General features: G+C 45.7%; 1 protein-coding gene across 1 annotated transcript in view; it reads right to left on the reverse strand.

The window, feature by feature from the left end:
• Positions 1–2665: 2665 nt before the first annotated feature.
• Positions 2666–23535, reverse strand: part of ENTPD1 (ectonucleoside triphosphate diphosphohydrolase 1) — a gene marked incomplete at its 5' end in the record, with an annotated part of 35880 nt that continues 15010 nt past the window's right edge. The window contains 9 exons of the mRNA XM_080621957.1: positions 2666–7181; positions 7320–7457; positions 7656–7775; positions 8859–9119; positions 9656–9892; positions 10515–10674; positions 11594–11744; positions 12991–13108; positions 13493–13626. Of these exons, the coding sequence (XP_080478083.1) occupies positions 6975–7181; positions 7320–7457; positions 7656–7775; positions 8859–9119; positions 9656–9892; positions 10515–10674; positions 11594–11744; positions 12991–13108; positions 13493–13626 (1526 nt within the window). The 3' untranslated portion in view covers positions 2666–6974. The remainder of the gene's footprint in view (positions 7182–7319; positions 7458–7655; positions 7776–8858; positions 9120–9655; positions 9893–10514; positions 10675–11593; positions 11745–12990; positions 13109–13492; positions 13627–23535) is intronic.

Genomic DNA, 23535 nt, shown 5'->3' on the forward strand with positions numbered 1-23535 from the left:
ATTGCTCTAATGACAAGGATTGCTGTAGCTGCCTCTTCCCCCAGCAAAGCATTCTCTACCAGTGCTGTCCAGCACTGCTGTTTTCCTACCTGTCCTCCACATCTGCTTGGGCCACTGACTGCCTTTCTGCCTCAGTTTCCCAGGAAGAGCAGCAGTAAAACCAGGGAGCCCTATTCATAGGATCTAACACAAACAGTGCAGGCTGGTGGGCAAAGCATATGGCTTGCCTGCTCCTGCCTTGACTTGATCAGGCTTTCCTACTTCCAACTTTATTCTGTCACAGTCCACCATAACGGTCCTTTCTCTCCTTGTCCCTGTGCCTGCTTGGTCTTCTGCCTCATCTGCACAGTACCCTCCTCTCAATTATTCCTTTCCAAAAAAAGAGAAAAAAGTCCTGGTTTTGAACAAATGTCTTTTGAAGATACGATGAGAAAAAAATATTATACATAAAGACAGCAGTGGCCATTTTAATACCTTCTCCCAGTTAATCATCCCACCACATCCCTGCTTGTCAGTCAGTCTCACACCTTCAGGAGCAGGAATGGCATTGTACCATCTTTAATTGGGTGACAAGAAACAGTGCTGAGGTACCAGCTTCTCCTGGCACTTGTAGGAAACCAAGGAAAGGTAGCTGAGGCTTTGGCGGGGCATGGTGAGCATGGGTATGGTAGGACAGCTCTTATCTCTACAGCAAGCCGTATCTGGTGATATTCTGTGGAGCTGGCAGCTCATGCAGCAGTGGGAAATGCCCTTGCCTCTTTCACATCGCTGCTCTCAGGGCTGCTGTGCTCCTGTGGAACTGCTCTCTCCCCAGCTTTCAGCGACCAAGGCAACGCAAAAGAGGTGGGCAGGGTTCCAGCGCTAGCCAGTGTTACTTGGCAGTCAGTGAGGGCTAGGCAGGGCTATAGTAAAACAGCACAAACACTCATGTTTGGTCTGTTTTCCCCCTCCCTATACCCTTCTCAGGCTGTTTTGAGTATCCTGGTACAGCAGTGGCAGAGCTGGAGCTGCAGTGCTGCCAAGGGAGACAAGCAAAACTGATGTGAGAAACAACAGAAAAAAGAAATGCCAGACCGTTAGATCCTAAAAAGGAGCCATGAGCAAAATCTGAGGTGGGTGTAGAACGCATCTCATGCACTACTAGGCCTGGAGAATTAGTGTTATCGGTACTGTAGGGATGAAGGCAGCCTGTTATCGGGCAGCAGGTTTAAATCAAACAGAAAGAAATAGTTTTGCACACACTGAAATTACCTCATCAAAGCTGAAAGTTATACGAGTGTAAAAGAGCGTAGGATGAATTCATAGAGAACAGGGCAGCTACAGCTATTAGTTATGCAGATCCACAAGCAATTGCTTGCTCATAAATTTCCTATGTCCCCGATGTCTAGAAGGATCATCTCCCTTCTCTAACTCTCCATCTGAATCCTCACCCACCACTCAGCTGGAGACCAATGCCAATGCACTGCATGTCTGATCTGACCTAACACAATTCTTACTACATTCTAGGAAAACAACATGATAATGAAATTTTAAGCCAATAGTAAGTTTGGACATGTTAAAAAACACTGATGGAAGCAGAAACAAACGATATAAGCCATTAGCTCTTAGAAACAGTGCAAGAAATAAACAAAGACTTAATTTGGAAAATGCAGCTAATACATCTGGGATGGATCATCTGCTTCCCACTCCCAGATGTTCAAAGATGGAGAGACCTTGAGGTGGTGGGAGAAAAAGGGTGAGCAGGAACGTGCTGTGCCACAGTGGCACAAGTGAGAGGAATGCGAATGCGATCCCCTTCCCATCCTTTGTTGCGCAGCTGAGGGTTGCAGGCAGCAAGGAGCTGATCCCTCCATGGCTGCCCATGGAAAGACTCCACCTTGGTGCGTTTGCTTTAATTCTGGCTGTACTGTTACAAGAGGAAGATTGGAAACTTTGAGGAAAGTTGAAGCTAAGAGCCGTAAGAGCTAAGAGCAAACTGGGGGAAGTGCGTACTGAAAGAAAAACGAACCATGACAATCATGTTTGCCTTGGCAGAGATACAGCTCTGGCTGCACGCAGAGGCAGGCAGGCACGTGGCCCTGTGAACCAGGGGCACAGGCCCCCCATCCTTCACTTGTTTTGGGGGTTTTTATTGCCAGTGTGATTCTGGTGGTGCTGCCTGAGGGAGAGGGAAGGAAAACGAGGACAGAGGACTGTAGCCATCAAGTGCGTGACAGGGGACGACAGGCTGTTTTGGGGAGGTCAGAGTAAAGCTAAAGCAAGAAAAGATGGGGTTTGGGCACTAGCAGCCTTCTGGTGAGCAAGTCCACCTGTGCGAGGTGCCCAGAGGTTGGGGTGGACCAGAGTGCCTTTCTCTGCCAGGAGAGGATGCTGCCTATCCACCAGGAACTTCAGATCTGATCCAGGAGAACAGCAACAAACTGGCAAGAGAGGAAATCCCATCTCAGGACTTTTCCATGTTTAGTGCCAGAGGCTCCATTCCCAATACTGGAGAGTTCCCGTCTTCTGGAAAACAGCACAAAACTTTTCTGGCATCAGTTCAGAAGTCTTTATTATGATAAGGATACAGAGACTTGTGCGTGCATTGAAACAAAGATCCATTTCATCAGGACTGAACTGCAAAAAGCAAGCGCATGGCCTGGGTAGCAGGGATTGTTGTCCTCGGTGTGTCTCCCCCAGCCCCTCCTGCAAAGGCTGTTGAGCCCCATGGTGCAGCCGGCAGCTCTGCAGAGCCTGCACATCCCCCTATGGCACAGAGCATGGGAAGAATTGGGATGGAGGAGGGAGCATGCATCCAGCTGAGAGCTGTTCTTGGAGAAGCTGGGGAGCCCTGGCCAGCACCAACATTGCAAATCAGCCTCTAACCACAGAGGTGATGACCTTGCTTCCGAGAGCTTTCTTGCAAGTGGAGGCTCCACTGTGCTCTGCTGTAGGGCCAGAGAAATCAGCTGTAGCCTGTGCAGAGGAGAGCTCTCTGCGTCAAGGAGAGAGAAGGGCACTCAGACCCTGCAGTGGGGCTGGTTGTTTTCTGCAAGAGCTGATCATGCTGCAGGCACCCATCCTCTTGTGAGAAGTACTTTGAGTTTTGCCTCATACCTGACACTTGGGTGACTATGCAAGAGCATGTGGAAGTCATCAGTCCCAGAAAGACCGGAGCTGCTCTTGCACCCTGCAAAAAGCTGTTGAATCCTCCTGCAAGGAACCTTCCCAAAAATGGACCACTCGGTGTTTTAACCCAAAATAGAGATACTCATCCCACCGTGCTGCAGCACATCTCAGGGCTTCCTGTGGCAAAACAGGAGACACCAATGCCTGGAATCTCAGCAGCCCAGCAGAGCAGATAGTGAATAAATGCTTGCAAGACAAGAACATGTGGTGTTAAAAGATGCTTTAACCCAGAAGAGCAAAACTGTACAGGAGCCAGTGGCTGGAAATTAAAGCCAGAAGCTACCAAATTAGAAATAAGGCACAGATAATTATCAGTGAGGCAGATCAACTGCATTAACAAGTGATACCATATTATTACTGGCATATTTGGAAATTCCCCCCCACTATCATTAATTACCTTCACATATGCATTGGGTAGATCTACAACACACATTTCAGCTGCATACATCTGGGTCAGATGCAGCACAGAAGCAAAGAAATTAATGCTTATTAAACTTGAACTCTTTGACCAAGAATTTTGAGTAGCCTCCATGGACAAAGTCCTGCAATAGCAGGAGAAGTGAGGAGAAAAATCAGATACTTTTCTTGAAATGTTCAAGAACAGCCATTGATACGCAAGGGTATATCAATACCTGGGTATTCAGGGTATATCATCCCTGATAAGATGCCTTCAGTCAACCAATTCCTGGAGCCTCCGCCTGCTCAAGTGATTTTTAAATAGTGTGTCTGGTGCCACCTTAGGAATTCTAGTTCTGGAGAGACTGGCTCATAAATGTGATATAAAAGCCATAAGGATTAAAAACAATGCAACATTTCATTTTGTTTATCTTAGTTGGGGGCCTTAGGTTGCACTCAAGTCATGTTTACAGCTTAAAAAACCAGACCCCAAACCAAAAGGTAAGAGGAGAAAAGCAGGAGGGAGTAAGCAAAGATACCAGCTGATCACCTGACCCCAGAGTCAAGAGCTAGCAATATTAATACTGTGGAACTTGCCATAAAGATAGAGAACATTACTAAAACTCTTCTTCCAGGTTCTGTATTTGACCTTTTCCTTTGGCATAAACCCTCGGCAGGGACCAGAAGAGCAGACTGGCACAGGTGTTCCCTCTACAACAGCTTCCACATGGAGTTTCTGCATCAGTTTCTGACTTGTCCCAATGGAACTGCTAGTTCCAGCATTATGGACACAATAAAGCAGCTGGCAGATCCCTGAGGAGGTCTCAGAAGAGGAATTGCCACTCTTCAGGTTTCCACACTGATGCACCAGCTTGTGTGGGGAGCTTCTCCAAGTCACCTGCTCTACTATGAAGACTTCATACACAAAGGAAGTGTGTATATGTATCCTGTGTACATCCATACGCAGGATGGGGTGTGTTGCAAATGGGGCTGACGAGGGAGCTGAAGCAGCTCTAATCACATGTTACTCCTGCATGCTTTCCAGCCATGACCAAAACCTACTGTTAACCTCTCCTCTACCCATCTTTGCTGAAAACAACAGAAGGAAAACTCCATCTCTAGATGAATTAAAACATCTCAGTGCATTTGCAGATAAAGCAATAACTGGTCACTGGACAAACAGTATGGGGAATTGTCATTTGCAGGTTGATCTTGCTTGATTAATACATGTTTCAATGGAGTCATGTGGAAGGCAAAGAGGCCCATGTTGAGACAGTGATGTATGGTGTGAAACAGTAGCCGTTCTGGAATGCAGTGACTGGAAAAATAAAGCCAAGTTACAATAGCCCAACTGGAAAAAACAGCCCCAAAACTTTCTCTTCAGTGAGCAGATCTGGCCCGGAGATGTACAAGTGGGGAACATAGAGTACAGATCAAACCCAGAGGGTATTACTTTTATATACACTATTAGTGACTCTACTACCACTCACTTCTGAAAACTTTGGTGTCCATGTTTCAGAAAGATGTAAAAATTTTCAAAGAAGTGGTGTCAAGAGCTACAAATGGGGTCAGCACAGAGCACTTTACAGACTGAAGGTCAGTCTGGTTAGAATGATAGAATGACGACTTGCAAGCACCAACAAGGAAAAAGGGATTTTGGTAGCAGAGAGTTACTCAGTCTTTCTGAAATGGGCAGGATAAGATCCATCAGAAGCTGAAGCCAGCTAATTCAGAGGAAAAATAAGACACAGATTTTTTGGAAAAAAAAAATGAACTGCCCATAGATCTTACCACATCACAGGGTAGATTTTTTCCCTTACCTTTAGGTCCTTCAACACGTTATGACTCCTACTTCCAGGCATGAAGTAGAAATAACTGGGGGACACTTTGCAGCCTGCACTGTGCAGAGGGAGAGGGTGGGAGCATAGGCATGAAAACCCTAAGCTTGGTGTCTGTGCTTGTGTAAAGGATGCAGCTTTACTGGGGCTGCACATCCTGATCCCTCTGTGCCTTCTACACCTTTGCTCAGGGAAACAGGTGAAGGTGTGTGTTTGCCATGTCTTTCTCTCACAGTATCAGCTTTCTTCTGGCCTCCAGCACTTGCAGGTCATTAGGAGAAGAGATTTCCAAAATTTCATGGGAGGAAGACAGGCACCAATGGTTTCCAAGTGTTTTTATGAAAATGGATTTCTGACCTACCTCTTTTCTGGGGAGGGGGCACCAAGGAATGGAAAGTGGAAGAAAGTGATTCATAAACCTGATCAGTGGCATCACCCTAGCTGTGTGCTAGAAGATGAGCTGCGGTACTTGCATTCACAAGCCTTGGGTCTTACGGTCATGGGATAAACGTAAGCCATGAGGGAAGGAAAGGTGAATTTTCACTGATTTTGCTGCTGGCAGGAGTGGTTCAATCTGCACATGCTCATTCTAGTTAACTGCTGCCAGCTGCCTATTTATAAAGGAACTTCACCTAACAAACATTTTCCCTAGATCAGAGGCTGCCTTATGATCAGCACAGTGACACTGGATTGCTTTAGCGAGTATATACCTGTAGGCATGCTGATCACACCAGAGTCCCTCTGGGCCTAAGCACTCACTACTAGTCAAGGATCCTCGGCCAGTACAAGCTGTTCCTATAAAAACCAGAAATGCCTGGCTGGGAATTCATGTCAAGATGTACTCTAGAACATAGGAATGGCTCAGTGAACAGTGAGCCAACTTTGGTCCAGCAACAACATCAGGAAGACGTGGGACAGAGGCTTCTTACCACCTGCAAAAGGAGCAGATAGCCACCAGAGCCCAGCTAAGGGCTGATGACCACCAGTACACTTGGTTTCTTCATCCTCATCCCTTCTTTTCCCAGGGTGGCATTTGGGAGCCTGGCTAGCCTTTGGGGATCAGCTGGGTGCAGGTGGCCTTACACAGCTGTCGGGCTGCGAGGGCTCAGGGCATGGGGAGGTGAGCGGAAGTGTGCTGGTGCAGGAAGGGCTCTTGGGAATAGCTTCAGTGAAGGAGGAGCAGGATCACCCTGGGTGTGATCATTCCCAAGAGCTCAGTGGGATGCGTGACCCTGAGATTACCCTTGCAAGAGCACTGGCTCCCAAAGATTGCTGCGGTTTTTCTCTTTATAATGCTGTGCACAAGGCAAAAACCAACCAGCAGCAACATTTCACTGAATGAAAGTACGACCCATTCAAGGGGGGGACTCCCACTCGTCTGTCCTTGGCGAGGTGGTGAGCTTGATGTCCCAACCTCTGTCAGTGCAAGTGTGAGTCAGAAGAAATAAATGCCCTTGTTGTACACAGTCAGTAGCTTCAGTGAGAGGGGCTCTGCAGTACAGCCTGCTCTGCCGGGATCTCCTAGCCCTGAGTGACCGTGGTGACATGGCCCCTCTTCTCCCAATGCTCATCCTAAACAATCCCTTTCTGCAGGCACTTGGGCTTGTGGAAGAGAAGCCAGGCAAATAGGAGCACAGATGCCAGCACGAGGGAGCACAGCACCATAAGCCCCACGTAGCTGCTATAGGAAAGAGGGGGTACAGCAGGCTCCTCTGCAGGGATCATGTTGGTCAGGTTCAGCATGTAGCCAAGGGTCCAGCCTGCTTCGCTGCTGCCGATCTGAAATGGGAGAGGAGCAGAATCAATGCTGGGAGGTGCAAGGGCTGCTTGCATCATTGCCGGGGCAGTGGCACCCCTGGAGACAAAGGCTGCGCAGCAGAGGTTGCAGTTAGCTGCCCTCCCCGCCATGGAACACACCTTCCCAAGGAAGTGGATCCTTTGCCAGTTGTTTTCAGTGAAGTCATAGCCATTTTCCAGGAGGGAGAGGATGTAGGCTCCAGAAAAGCAATATTCGCTCAGGTACTTTTCTTTTATTTGATGATATACTGTCTTCACCTAGGGAAGGAGGAATTCACCAGGCTGATCTACACAGCTTTCTGCTGCTCCAGCTTGCACCTAAGCATCCACTGCAGGTTCTCGGGAAATCTTCCCCCTCTTGCCTTGGAAGTTACACACCACCATTTACCCTACAGAAAAATATCAGCAATTCTTGCCACCCATCAGCCCCAGCCTACTGCCACAAGCACTGCTCACCTCATGCCAAGGCCGGGCGCAGAAGCTCTCAATGGTGGTAGCCACTTTGTCCAGGGCAGCGGGGCTTTGTTCACTGGTAAGGTTCAAAAAGTTCATCACAAAGTAGAAAGCAGAAAAGGCCTGAAGGAAAAAAAAACATTTTAACCTGATGGGGCTTCAGTATGAGCAGGACAGCAGAAAGCCCACAGATGAAAATGGTTTTATTTAGAGATGGAGAAATGTAAGAAGTAACACCACACAGATAAAAGTAGGGATACTTTCAAGAGCAATGCCACTTTGAGACATGCCCTGCAGAGCTGACGAGAGCTAAGGATCCCAAACAGAAGGTGGAGGTAGGAACTTCACTGACCACAGTATCCTGAAGAACCACAGTAAATACCTCTCCTCTATGCACTGGTGCCAGAGTGGCACATGGTGAACACTGCTTGCTGTAGCGATCACAATCCCATTTTGGCAACTGAATGAGATGAGCATGCAGCCAATATCACCACAAATAGCAGAGGTGTTGGTCTGAAAGGACTGTACACAACCCCTGCATGTAATCCAAAGTCTAGAAAACCCATCTCTGAGCAGTGCCAATAGTTGATAGACAGGGGGCAGTTTATGAATAGGGCAAGGGGAGTATTAACAGTTCCCCCAGAAACGCTCACAGCCAGTGAAATCTCACAGCTCTAGGACTGATGTTCAGTGTGGTGTCACATATGATATGTGGTCAGAGTGTGTGCTGGCTCCTCATCACATCGGGGAAGCAGACTGATCAGGTGTGCTGACTGATTGGTTCCAGTAGTGTTCACACACTTCTGGATGAATTTAAGATCTGGTGCCACCATTGACATCAGGAGACAAGGTTTACAAGAGCAGTGTCATGCATGGCCTGCAGCAGGCTGTTTTACCTCTGGTGCTAGCCATCAGGAAGGACTGCTTGAAAAATGAATCAGTAAATGAAGCACCCCAAGGACATGCCCACAGGAATGAGTTAGAATGGGAACACTGCAGTACTGGTAGGCCAGTATTTACTGGGGTAGCCCTTACACATGTAGTCCTCACAGCAAGTGCAGCACTATTTTTGTAGTTACGTACCCAAAAAATGATCTTGTAAATGATTTCCTGCACCAGCCATGAAGAATTCACTCTAGCGTTACTCTTAGTTTCTGCTCTTTTGATACTCTGGGTTATAAAGAGTTGAAGGATGAGAACACTTACCCCAAAGTCCCCTTGTAATGGAGGTAGGTATATCCCATTGAAGGAGCAACTGGAGTAAGGACAATTGGTTTTGTTAAAGAGTTTCTGGATGTTTCTTCGGCACTTCTGATAATCTCCCTCTCCCTGTATGTACAGCTGGCTGAAAGGGAATTTCTTTTTCTTGGCTGATGTACAAGGGGTTTTGAAGAGGTCACTTATATTTATAGTCCTCTGATACCCTTGGTGAAAGCATGGATCAAGGAGGCTGCTGTTCTCCATGGTCTGAAAGTAGAATCAACCCGAGCTGTTACACTTCAGTCTGGAGTAACACTTGGGAAAGAGTCACAAGAGTGGCCACAAGGCCACAAGGCCACAAGTACATCACACCAATGTACACACATCAGGTCAGAGTGATGAGGATGGTTTAAGATACTGGCTGTGATTTGGAGGATGTGCGTACTGCCACAGGCTCCCTATAGGATGCTGGGCAAATTACTTTCAGCCACATTTTGTGAAGGTGCTGTTGATTTGGGATTCTCAGAGACAGTGAAACATCACCCCCCCAGGAGTACTTCAGTTAAGCACAGTACTACTGCTATCCCATGCCCAAGAATCAAGGCACCTCAAATTGGTAGTACTTTGAAAATGTTGACTGTGATCTCTTTGGGCACCTGCCCAGTCTTTATGGAGGATAATGACATTCCCAAACCCAGACTAAGGTATGAGACATTTAGCTGGGACACAGAAAGTTGTACAACACCAGTATGTCAAAGCTGAGAGAGTCCAGGATCTCCACTGACATTCACAGATGTACTTGCCTGTAGATCCTCGGCCAGTTTCTGTTGCAGAGCCTGGTCCTTCCCATAGCAGAGAAAGCTGTGAGTGTACACTAAGTAATCCTTCCCATAGAGACGGAAGTAGAGCAGGTTCTCTGGGGACTCAGAAGAGAGTTCATTTGGTACGAAAGTAATCTGTGTTGAGGCTCCTCCAAGGTCCAGTGCTCCTGATGTCTCACTTATGGATTTCAGGGAATGTAGAAGCTTTTTCCAGCCGGACTTTAAAAAAATAAAAATTCAAAAGTAAAACCAGATACATCAGGCATGAGGGGAAAAAAGTAGACAAAGCTAAAAAGAAAGAGAAAGACCTCTGAGGGGATAAGCAGAAGCACAGAACATAGAAAAAACAGGAAGAGCTGGAGGGGGCCTGGAGGGGCTCAGAAAGACAGAAGGTCGTTCATGTCTGGGTGTTTGCAGGAGCACTAAGAATATGAAATCTAATACAATTGATATGAAAAAAACCAGTCAACTTGCGGCTTCAGCTTCCAGATGATTTATGAGCTCAATAATAAAAAATCATAGTCAAACTTTGCAGGCACAGAAGTATTTTAGATCAGGAAATGAGGAAGATACAGCAAGTGGCTTGCTGCACCCAAGCAAAGTTATCAAAGATGCTGGTGTTTTATTTCAATGCTTTAAGCCTGACTACAATGGTACATCCTGATACCAGTAAGTATCAGGATGTACTCACAGTAATTGCTGAGGCAAGATGTGCAGCTTCCTGGTCTCTGGTAAATGGCTTACAAGAGAAGACAGCGGCTGCAACACCCTCCTACAAGGCACAATTTACAAAGTGCTGCAAGGCAATGATTCAAATATGGACTTGCTGTTGATACAGTACCTGCTTGAAATTGCCCAGCAGGTAGTTAATGGTGATCCATCCATAGGCTCCTTCTTCCTGACCACTGATGATTCTGGCACCCTGGAAGCTGAAGGGAGCTGAACGTAGTGTCTTCTCTACTGAGGACAAGACTTTGTCAGCTGCACTTTTATTCTCCAGGCTGGATGAATGGAAGAAAGGATGAAGTGACTCTGGCTGACAGCTCTTTGCAGCCAATGGGCTTTATTCTGAGTACACAGGCTGCAACTCCCCACCAAGTAGTAGTTAGAACAGAACAGTCATTCATATGGTTAAATCCAGCTCTAACTGTCCATCTCCCTCTCTGTCACACCTTGCCATCACAGCTGCAATCAGCTCTGACACTTACAGATCCTGCAGCTGAGAGTGGTACCTGGAGCAGAGACCAAAGCTCTCTTGTTCTCCTGGAGCAAGTGCCCTGAAGGGACTGCACCGTGGAGATTGCTATCACTCTTTGCCATTACAATTACAAAAGAAATCCATCCCCAGGGAGATTTCCCAGACAATACATATGTAAAATCAGCTCCCTGTCTCAGTCAGGCAAGAGGTCCAAGGCACTCCCATGAAAATCACAAAGTGGAATTAAAGGAGGACATGGGGGTTGGAACTAGATGATTTTAAGGTCCTTTCCAATCGTAATTATTCTATGATTCTATGATTATAAAGTTACCTTAGCTCTGATAGTCTTGGGCTGAGTCAAGTTATGTGGGGAGCTGCAAAATGGATGGGCTCAAAAATCCTGAGTCAGGCCTAACACCTGACTGTGGGGGATGTCAGAGCATCCCCTGAGCATCAGATTGGGCACTGCTACCCTCTTGGTGTCTGCGCTGCATATAGTGGTGGAGATGATGGAAGGTTGGACTGAGTGGAAATGGACCTGCTGGGCAAGTAAGGGAAGAGCCCAGGGAGACTCGGGGCTCAGAGAATCCAGCAGCAGAAGAGGGTACCGGGGCAGTGTGATCTGGCAGCACGTCCAAGGTCTTTGCCCAAGAGATCTCCACTGAGCACCCTGTCAGTCCCAGGTGCAGTGCTGCAGGAGAAGGGGACAAGCTCTGCAATACCTGAGAAGCCGCATGCCAGCAGTTGCTCCGAGGTAGACAGGTGTCTCTTGGTGCTGCTTTGAAGGAATCACATCTTCTGCTTCTCGTAGGCACTGTGCCAGAGAGGGACCTGCCTTCTCTGTGGCATGGGAGTAACCTGAGATCCCAGGGCCTGCAAGAAATAAGGACACTCCATTGCTCAGACTCTGAGCATACCCCCAGAGTGCTGTCATGAGCAGTCACATTAAACTGTATCACAATCAACAGGCAGCAAAATCACGTTCAGCCACTCCATTTCTAAGGGGGTTTAGAAATCCTACAGTGCCAACTAAGCCTGATGCATGCAGACAGCCACAACACCCAGCATCTGCCAGCCTGCTCTCCATGGAGCAGGCTATGAAGTAGTGATGAGGGCTGCAGTGAGAGAGATAATTTGCTTAGTATGTCCTGGACATCTGCAGACTCATCTCTGCTTCTGCTTGGGTGTACCCTGGATCTGCGCCTGAAAATCCCTGACATTTCACTACACTGGGTCCTCCAGGGGAAGATGCTGTCATTTGTTTGTGTATTGTATGTTCACATTACACCACTGAGTGTCTTGCAGCTATCCCCTTCATGCTAACCCAAAGAAAACTTCATTGTCCCTCCCTGCCACATGTCTCCTGGTGAATGGGCTGCCCCAGGACCAGCACCTGCATGAGCAGTAAAGTCCACTCTGTGCTTGCTCCAGGTTGCTGTATGCTCAGTGTGCTGCTCGTGGTGTGGCATGCTGCAAGCATCAAGGGGCTGTTGCAGCAGCTCAATAACAGCACGTCTCTCCCCTGCAGTGCAGACAGGCCTGAAAAGACCCCAGGCAGGCTCTGACGGCACTTCTTCACCCAGTGTGAACTGATCCATGGTGGTCTATGCTGTCCCTTGTCATGTGCATCTTTGAATTTCAATTATGCCTTTCTAAACCATACAGTATCTACACAGCAATTAAATAGAATAAAGAATAAATGATGACATGCATAAGCTGAGCAACCTTGGCCCACAAGCACAGTGTCTAGCTTGCAGAGAAGCCTTGAAAAGAGCAAACCGTGCCCTCCCCTCTTGCTGGCTGACATTCGCTGGCACTTCAGCAAGGGTGCATGCAGGCACTTTATTTATTTAAGTACATTCTTTGGTGTAGTTTTTTCCAATAAGCACTTACTTCCAAGCATCCTAAAAACAAAGGAAAAAGTAGATCCAGCTTTCCTCCCAGGAAGGTTAGGCACACACAGCTCCCTGTGGGAAGCAGTGGGATATACACGACCTCACAGATGTAACACTGTTTTCACTATCGACCTCTTCCTCCAGGTTTTTCCTCCCACACCCTTTGGTTGCATTATCACTTCTTCATCCCATGCCCCTTCCATAGGTCTCTTTCTTCCTCTTACCTTCGACTTTACACACCTCCACCTGCTGCACCACTCCAGTGTCGTTCTCTTTCTCTGCTGGCCACTTGTACACATACAGGTTAGTGTGGGATGACCCCGCATCCAGCACAATCCCATACTGTGGGCAAAACAGACCATCATTGCACCTGAGGCACCAAATCAGACACAGCATGTGCTGGTCTCCACACCTGGGGGGGACCAGAAATAAGCAGCCTATCTGGCTTTGTGAACATTACTGTGTGTCATTACTCTTCTCAGGACTGCTTCAGTGCAAAGTTCCCATCAAAGGACACACGAGCAGAAAAGCAGCAAAACTAGGACTGACTACTTAGGAGATGATCTGTTTTTACCATGAAGATGTAAAATAAGACGTGGAGGTACATGGAGCCAGAAAGAGACGTTAGCCAGATCCAGCAAGGGCAGCAACATGTCGTGGAGCACTCTACACACCTAAACCCCCCATCTTGGCTTGTTTTCATGTAAAAGCCCCAGCCCATAATACCTTAATATTCTTCGGAAGTGGCTTGTTTTGGGTCACTGCTACAGCAATTAAAGCAATTACAGCCAAAGTAGAGAGAAATCCCAGGATGAATAGAATCTTTCTTGTCCAGGACATCTTTGGTTTGGTACCTGTGACTAAAGCAGAAAAAGGATGTTAGTATCCCAGCAGCCCATTTTACCTCACACCCCAAAAGTCTTCATGCATGTTCCTGCAGTCCCTTTCCATTACGAAGCATCTGTCTTGGCCAATCCCTGCTCCCATTTCCTGCACCGTGTTGTCATGTGGGATTTCTTAGAGGCAAAGCTCAGTCCCAGTGTCCTTCCTGCATACTATATATAAAAAGCATAACTTTGTAGAATCTAAAGCTTTAACCCCTTTACTAGGAGACGTTTCTCCTAGTGTACTTTGTGCTTCAGTTTTTTACACAACAATTTACAACATCCTCACTACTGGTGATACATTTAGGAAGTGTAACACTAACATTTCAGTATGTGGCAGTCAGTTAAAGCAATGCTGTCCTGCACTTTGGCAATGCTATATAAAAAATATGATGTGCACTCCACAAGGTATTTAAGAAAGCTATGGAGATTTTTGATGCCACTTCTCCAAGGCCAGTAAATTATAAATAGCCTGTATTTTCAGAATTGGCACAATATGGCTAAAAATAGCACACTTTGCAGAACTCAGACCAGTATGATTCCTTAACGGTTACTGATGTATTTGGTATGACCTATCTAACAAGTTAAGATTTTTATGGCTTAAAATACATGGTTAGCAGTAGAATTCTGTAAAGAAAAGCTACTTATGGCTCATGGAAATCATTCACAACCAATATGTCATTTGAGTTTTCAGAACCAAGATATATATATCTGCATTTGTTAGTGTCTAGCATGATGCTGTCTTCTACATTTTCCTGCTTTGGATTCTTTTTCATATATCCCATAGTGGAAATCTCACTTCGCAATTTAGCCTCATCCAGTTTTGACGTTGTTTAATAGAATACCATCTTACAACACAAAGCTCTAGAAAGGGTGTCAGCAAAAGTATTTTCCAGATTTATGACCTAGCTGTAAATTTAACACTTAGAACTAAATAATAGTTTCATCACTCTAGGGGACATACCTGCTCCCACTACGATGTGCAATCTATTTCTACCCATACTCAAAAGCACTGATTGTCTACTGCTCACACAAGTAGTAATTTCTCTTCTCCGTATACACAAATACCGTAGGAGATGTTTAGAAGTACATTACAAGTCATCCAGGATGACAATACCTCTGTGCAGGGGACCACATCAACTATGCTCATGCTCCAAGAGGTAAGGTGACCGAACCTGATCTGTATCTGCGTGCTAGAACTGAAGTTCCAGAGGTCAGTCTCCAGTCCTCAGGTGATACTGGGTCAATGCTCCAAATCCATCCTGGCACCCCATGCCATGCATGAAAATATGAAAAGCTTTCAAGTTCTGAACAGGGTCATTTTCTAACCACTCTGGTTTCATGTGAAAGATGGTCCCAGGTGCCAGAACTATACAAAATGTTACCCAACCTTACAAATGACCCGGAATCCAAAGTGAAAAGAAGCAGCACAACTCAGGAAATCTTTGACTGCAAACAAATAACGTCTTCCCACCTACCTAGAGAAAATGGAATCTAAAAGTACTAAGAGAACTTGTTTTGAAGATCTCCAAGCAGGCAGGTCCATTGGAAACCTAATGCTGACCTGGAGCTCTGCGCTTATGTGCAAGTCTGTTGAGTCTAACTGCGGAATCTGGAAGCTTGTTGTGCTCGCATTTTGTGAGTGCCTGTTAGAGGCACAGTGTGCTTGCCAGTACCTCCAAGAATGCAGCTTAAAATAATAGTCTAGTGCACATACCAGACAGTAGGAGGTATGAATGCATTTTATACAGCTTTATTCAAAAAGGCTGCAGCACTCTGGGTTTGAAGTGATTAGAAACAGCAGAGCATGACAGCTGTGAGACATTTCTTCTTATTGGAGAGAGCATTTGGCTCAGGTTGTGATAGCACTGGGCATGTCTGATGAACAAAAATTATTTTAACACTAGAAAAATGATTAAAACCAGATGCTATAATGTAAAGAGAGCTGCACAGTATGAATGTGAAGCCACCATGCTTGACAACTGAAACTGCTGCTGACAGTTGCACAGCACATCCGTCTAATTATTGCCACCCTTACTCTGAGATCTTGCCTAGAGACAGCCACTACTGGCTTTGTTAGGTGTTTACTGTCATAGGAATGAAGGATGCGTGACTTTGCATCATTTCTAAGATTTTAAAACTTCCTGTTGTGATGGGTATTGTCTGCTCTATCTTTTCAGCAGCCACACTCTGAAATTAGCAGCATCAGCAGCAAAGAAGGAACAATTTTCTCACTGTAATGGCCTATCCCAATAAACAACTTCAGAAATCCCTTGTCTGTAGGCAGACATAATGATAATTATCTGCATCCCACCTGCAACCTGAGATTAGTCATATTTTCCAAGGCATATTATTTCCTTAATCTTGAACATGACTTCTGTGTGACTTTTAGCTTGGTACCATGAGCACTTTTCAGGACTCTGGAGGTTGTAGATTTGTGCTTTTGTTGCTGTATCCTATACCAGAGCACTCATCTGAGTGATGAGAGAGAACTCTAACACTCCCAAGCAGCATTTTGTGGAAATGTTTCATACTAGAAAGGGTACAAAATTATAAACCAGAAGGTAGCCTAGCAAATAAATTTCCAAAGAGCACTCAAAGTGTACAGACTTGAATAATTGTTTAAAAAAACCCAAACCGCAACACTGCAAATCCAGATAAAGAAGTCAGTGTAACCAAAACTTGTCTGCCATTTACTCAGAAAGGTATTTGTACAAGTTCCCTTTTCTGCAAGCTTCGTTACATCCATCAGCTCTAGGCACAATTACAGTTCTGCAGTGGCTAAAGAATTAGCTTATTTCCTAAACTCCACCAGCTTCTTTGAGCCCCACATCATGTTGCTGAATGCCATGCAAACACTCCTTGGTCTCCACCAAGTGGTGCAGTACTGAACCATCTACCTCCTCTGCCAGGCCCCAGGACTTTTCTTCTATTAGCAGCTCTTTTCCTTAGCTAACAGTTAAACAGACAAGATCTTCTGTCTTTGTGCCCAGCCAGAACCAAATAGAGACAGATCTCTGCTCTTTCTGCCATACTGTCCACTTTAAGTCATGATAAAAGCATCATATAAGAGGCAGAAGTAGGCACAGAAATGACACTGCTTTTCCTTTTTTCCTCACTCCAAGGCTCACCCAGACTGCCTGGTGCCAGGGCCCTGCCCAGCACTCTCCAGATGTTGGAGCACAACCAGCTGTGCAGGCATCTCTGTTTCTAATTCTGGTCTCTGTTTTTTTCCTGTAGGGGCTACTACTGGTTCCATCCATCCATCCAGTGATTGATACATGTACCAGAACATAAGCAGATCTAATACCCTTTCTGTCTCTGAGTTAACGATCAACTAAGAATGCTGCTGATAGCCACTTCTGTTTTGCTGCAGAAACCCTTTTGTTCCCTGTGAATAATCCAGGAAAGACCAAAACAGCATGGGAGGCAGCTCTGTGTGAAGGCAAGGAAGCAGGATTGCCCCCAGTGTCTTCCAGACAAATAGGAAACTGCTTTCCACCCAGCATCATGCTAAGTCACTGGCAGCTCTGCACGCCAGGAGATGTCACTCACAGCCAAGGCTACCCACACCTCCCAACTCCCTTCTTACCAAACAAGACTTAGCAACAAATGTTAAAAGGAATCAGGCAGCCAGCTGCTTTTAGAGATACAATAAGGATAGCCTAAGGCTGGTTTAAGGACTGAAATTAGGATTGTCAAGCAGAAAAGGAGAGATGCTGTGCATAGCCTATAGCCATGCTCAGTTCAGGTAACCTCATGTCACCTCTAATAAATACAAATACTGTTGTAAGCTCTGGTTTAGCACAATATATAAAGTTGATGTTTGCTTTTTCCTTTGGATGCTCATGCTCAGTCTGTCACAGAAGGGATCACAACAGGCTGTACTGCAAGGCCATCAGTCTTACACTGCACAAGTGCCACACTGAGAGACAGTTCCCACAGTTACCTTTCTGCTTTCAGCACACTTCTGTATGGTTGCAAGCATACTCATTTTCAACCTTTATTTATTTATTTATTCCCTCTGTCTTTGTTCCACCTCTGTCTCAAAACGTCTGCAACTCTCAATCCTCCTGGAATTTATTCTCTTAACCAATTTATAAGCAATGATCTTTTCTGGGTTTTTGTCTTTCTAGCCTTCTCCATCTACCTGAACAGTCCAGCAGCCCTTCTCCCCATACAGAATAATCTGCTTTTATTTTTCTTATTCATTCTGACCAGCGCTGCAATGAGACTAGCCTTGCACAGCAATGTACCCATTACACCAGGAGATAACACTGTCCCAGCCTAAATTAAGTGAGGTGGGGAGGTGTACAATCTCAGACGCATGATTGTCTGCCATCATGGGCAGCGCTAAGTCAACTCTGCCATGCACCTCTGCTATGTAATCCCAGCAACCCCACATTCAATCACATTTAATTAAATTAGCCACGTTACATGCTGTAAGCAAAGGGAGTTCCAAGACGCACTGCCTGCTGCCCACAAGGCTTGGAGTGACAACAAAGAATAAGACGGCATCTTACGAATCCTGCCCATCAGCTGGCAGCTACCTCTGCTGCAGATCGCCCACATTGCTGCTGCCATCTGTTTGTAGTCTCTCCAATAACTGGTTCCTAAGCATATGTCCAGTCTTTGGGAGAGAGCTGCTGGATGCTCATAGGGACACGGTTTAGTGGTGGCCTCAGCAATGCTAGGTTAACAGCTGGACCTGCTCTTACAGGTGTTTTCTAACCTAAACAATTCTATGATTCTATGCAATCATGTAGCCCATCAAATGGGAATATAGTCTGCAGAGCTCTTGAACCTAAACAAATCAGAGAGACACAGAGCAGTACTGAGAAGCCACTGAATTATGACCCATCACAAAGGGACACAGGCATACTTGAAGACTGAGAAAATGGGAACAGTATGGATTGAAATGAATCAGATGCCACTGTATTTTTAAAGCAAGGAGCAACAACTTGCCTGTCTGCCTGCCAGCTGAAAGTGCACAGGAGTCCATGAGTGAAGGCTGCCTGAATCCCTCAGCAGTCTGAATGCATTGGTCCTGGTTTCTCTTGGGATAGAGTTAATTTTATTTCTAGCAGCTGGTGGAGTGCTGCCTTTTGGATTTAGTATAAGAATTGTGTTGATAACACACTCATGTTTTAGTTGTTGCTAAGTAGTGCTTACTCCAAGTCAATGACTTTTTAGTCTCTCATGGTCTGCCAGTGAGGAGGGGCACAAGAAACTGAGAGAGAGCAGAGACAGGACAGCTGACACAAACTAGCCAAAGGGATATTCTATACTATAGACCATCATGCTTGGTATAGAAACTGGGGGGAATTACCCAGAAGGGACTGACCGCTGCTCGAGTTGGGCTGGGTGTTGGTCAGTGGGTGGTGAGAAGTTGTACTGTGCATCACTTGGGGGTTTTGGGAGAGAAGTGTTACTCCTTCTTCTCTCTACTTCCTATTATTATCCTATTGTCATATTTTACTGTTATTTCAACTATTAAACTGTATTCATCTCAAGCCATGGGTTTTTTACCTTTTTTCTGTTTCTCCTCCTCATCCCACTGTGTGTGGGGTGAGTGAGCTAGTGGCTGTGTGGTACTTAGTTGCTGGCTGGGCTTAAACCATGAGAGCATCCAGCGCTTGTGACCTGCTCCATGGCACAAGGTGGACTGCTTGGGCAGAAGGACCATCTATCACGGGAGGTGCTTGCAGACAAACATCATCCATGCTCAGCAGACAGGCTTGCTCTGGCAGTGCAGCCTGTGCACATTTACTGACTGAAGGAATTCAAGTCTTAAGTTCTGATAGCAGTGATGCCAGTGAAAGTGGATGGGAGCGATCAGTGCTGCTGTTCAAGGTGCATAGGGGACACACACATTATCCTCCTGCCAAGGGAAAATACGATTGTGGTAGTCATTACATTTTTCAGTCTGAATTGTACACTGAGTGAGGTTGCTGAACTTGCATCAGGTTTTGAGGGATACTACCTAAAAGCCACTTCTACCTCCAGACCTACCGCAACCAAACACCTGAGTCCATAAACACACTGTGGAGGAGCCACACTGCTTCATTTATCAACCCTTCCCTGAAATTTTCTGTCTCCATCTGACTTCTTACTCATTCTTCATCTGCCTTTTTCATTCAAACATGCTGCTGTCCAAGATACCTAGGTAGCTTTTGCTGCAAAGTAATGTAAATCACCTGTTTCGGACAAACATTTTGGAAAAGTCTTTTCTTAGGCTGGCAAAAGGCTCAGGTTTGTCTTATTATATAGATACTAGCACATGTACTGTAAGGGAATTGCTTTGGTTTAAGAGGTTTTAGTTCAAAATACCAGGGCAAGACACTGAAAATCTTGAAGTTAGAATTCAAGCTTCAGATCAGGATTTTACATCACTTTTTACAGCTGTTATGTGGAACAGGCTCTGCTCCAAGTTCTAATTATTCATCTGGCAAATATCATGGCCCAAATACTGGTGTGATCTCTGGCCCTCCTTGTGGTTCAACATGCAATTATAAATACACTGGGTATAAAGTTACTGGATTATGTTATCCCAGATTAAATACTTTTAAGTGTTCCAGATTAAATAGTTATGAGTGCTGAAGCACAAACACTGAAATGTCAGTGAAACTAATAATCCAAACAATGTAGTATGTTTTTTTTTGTATGCCATCCTTCAGAGATATTTGATACTTTAAATCACACAGCCCTAAATATGTCAAACCCCAGCAGACTCCTATGGGTCTAGGCTATGCAGATGGGCATAGTGCTTGAATTAGTCTGTGCCATCTCTGTACACAGCGAACTGGAAGATGAAGAGTGCACCTATGTCTGTGCTAATACCAAGTTGGGAGCAAAAACACATTGACACATAGGACTGGAATTCAAAACGAATTTGATAAATAGGGGATAGCCTGGGGAAAACATCCAACTCACTTGAATAAGGACAAGGGCAAATATGACATTTAGACAACAGCCATTGCCCAAAGACAGCATGGTGAGCAATCCGTTAAGTAGCTCTCCCAGAGAAAACATTCTTGCAGCTATAGCAGTTTGCAGTAATCCTTCCCTCCATCTAATGCTAGTAAAGACTCCTTTGAAGTTCCATGCCCAATTTTGGACACTGCCTTTCAGGAAAGATGGAGATCATTTGGAGAAGCTCCAGAAGAGAAAGAGAAGAAAGATCAGAAATCTGAAAACTTGACCTATGAGGAAACATTGAAAGAATTGGGTTGTTTCATTTATAAAGAGAAAAGCAAGGGAGACACGTTCCCTGTCTTCAGACAAATGAAGTCTCTGTCTGTCAGTGCTGTTTTAGCTGATCTTGCCTCAGGGCATGGGTGGCCCCTGAATTTTCTCCCAGCCCTGTTTCCTCCACTCAGAAGGCAGGGAGTCAGCCAAAGAGGGTGATACACTCATAAGCCACACTGTTAGCGAAGACCAGTGTAATGCACATGCTGTCCTCATGAGATACAGATGCATTTGAATAAATCTGCTCCCTCCTTCGCCCATCAAAGCTCTAGGCTTCATTCAGACATAATTCAACCTGCTCTATGCTATCCGTATGTACAACATTGCTTGGGGTAGGAGCGCCTCATCCTTTTGCTGTGTTTAGAGTTGTGCCTAGGATACGACCCTGGGAAATTGCACAAGACCTATTGAAGTCACCCTGTTTTCCTGGAAGAAAGAAAAGCACGTGGCAAGCCTGGACAGCTGGTGCAAGAGCTGAGCAGCAGCAGCAAGAGATGGACACAAAGGAGCGGGCAGAGCACACAGGCCTCTTCTCCCACTTCCGCAGCCGCCTGCGCAGCCGGCAGTAGCACAGAGGGGCTTTGTGCTCAGGGCAGTGTCGGTGCCCCACTTACACCGGCCTGCGGTGCAGGTTTACTGCTGGAGGGGTGATGTCCGGGGGATTCTGGGCAGGAGCCCCTGAGACCTAAGTTGCCCCTCCAACAAATCCCCCATTCACCCACTGCACAAAGTGGATTCCACTGTCAGAGACCTTCCCACGGCACTCAGCAGTGCTGGGTGCTATGCTCAGCCTCCTGGCTGCTCTGCAAGGCACTCGTACCGCTTCCATCTCCGCATCACAGCCCCTCTCCCTGTTATACACAGCCTGCTCTTATACAAGCCATCAAAGCTTTTCCAATGCCTGCTCATTAAATAGTCTCTCTATAGGAAGATATTCTTCTGGCTTACATCCCAGCAGTCAGACCAAGATACTCAATATTCTCAAATACAAGCAACAAGTGGCAGGATACTGCTGACACAATGATCTTTAGACAGTTAATTTTCATATTTATATGATGTTTACTGGGCTTCTAAAGCCTGTACTCTATTTGTGCTCGTTTCTTTAGGATTCAGACATAAAAGAGGTTGTCAGGTTAGAAGAAACAATTGTTAGCAGTAACATCAGTCTTCTGCCAGGAAACTTCTGATATTAATTTGCTACCAGCCCATCAAACTCTGTTTCAACTGTAGAAGATTTATTGCTGTTACCCACAAGGCTTGAGGTTTCATCAGAAAATATCCAGTGAGTTGAAGATGCCCCCTCTCCTCCAGCTTATCACCTAAGTTATTGCTTGAATATACTTCCTGATATGAAGACATTTGTTTTAATTTCTGGGGGAAAAAAACGAGCATCAAGCACTGACACCTAGTTCTAATATGCTGACTTGTAATGGGCCAATGATGCTGCTAGGCTTCTTTGCTGCTCTTAAATCTCTGGCCATGATTATTTCCTTATGCTTATTTTGGCCATCTTCTGTGCTTTCCAACTTTACATTTGCATTAATTGTAGCTTCTTTTCCCCCCAGATATGTATCTTTTAGAGATGTTGTTATTTTTCAAAGTAGCATAACTTTCAACTGTTAGATTAAGGCTTTTGGGGAATAGAATAAGTGAATACGCTGCTTCCGATTAACATTCTTATTTGGCTATTTAAAATATTCTGCTGATTCAGTTCAAGTATTTTTAAATTTGAGCAACAATTTTTTTTAAAAGCTACTAGATCTTAGTTGTTGACACAGAATAAGTGTGCATTATTTGTATAATAATTCATAACTCTTATAGCAATGTTTTTTTCTCTGTCAAGATTTGGGCCAGTACACATTTCTCTTGCGCTGGAAGTAATGCATTGCAAATTATGAGATGGTCATCCTCAATTTTGAGGAATTACTCTGTTGCTTACTAAAATCCACCATCATATCAGCTTCCCTCATCCCTACATAGACAGTCACACCCTTCCCTGTTTCCAGCATCCCGGCTGGTGATGGGCACTATCCTTCACTCACTTTGGTCACTTGTTCTCAGTTCAGCCCTAGGCAGCTGTTGTCTCCAACTATTTAACTACTGTTGTCGCTGCTAAAGACCACAGGGTCATTGCTTTAATAGGAAGACTGTGACTCACACATCACCATCCCAGTACAGCCCATCCTTCCCTGTGCCCCATCAGCCAGCCACACCAGGGGGATGTAGAATTTGTCATGGCAAAAGAGAGGAAACAGCCTCCAGAACAACCGTTTCCCCCCACCCCGCCCCTTTAAAACCCACATTAGATCAGCAAGTTCAGAAACTTCCTGGAAAACACAAAGTCCTGAGCACTGTACATACTGCTGCCCCTAACGGGAGGTTCTGGCAGGAGGAATGACCACAGAGGAAACGCACTGAAACCCCTCACCCCCCACCGCGTGCTCCATTCCTGGTGCTTACAGCAGTGTCAAAATACACCCTCCCACTAGCCACCAGTTTCCTTGTACACGCTCTCCACTGACAGCCTCTCCTGCCCTGAAGCAGCTGCCAGACCTCTTGCCACATCTCAAGGACATCTTTCTCTGAATCACAGATCCTGGGGATTGCCTCGTGTGTTGAGCAACAAACACTGCTGCT

The sequence above is a fragment of the Psittacula echo genome (assembly GCF_963264785.1).
Source record: "Psittacula echo genome assembly, chromosome: 6".
In the NCBI taxonomy this organism is placed as follows: Eukaryota; Metazoa; Chordata; class Aves; order Psittaciformes; family Psittacidae; genus Psittacula; species Psittacula echo.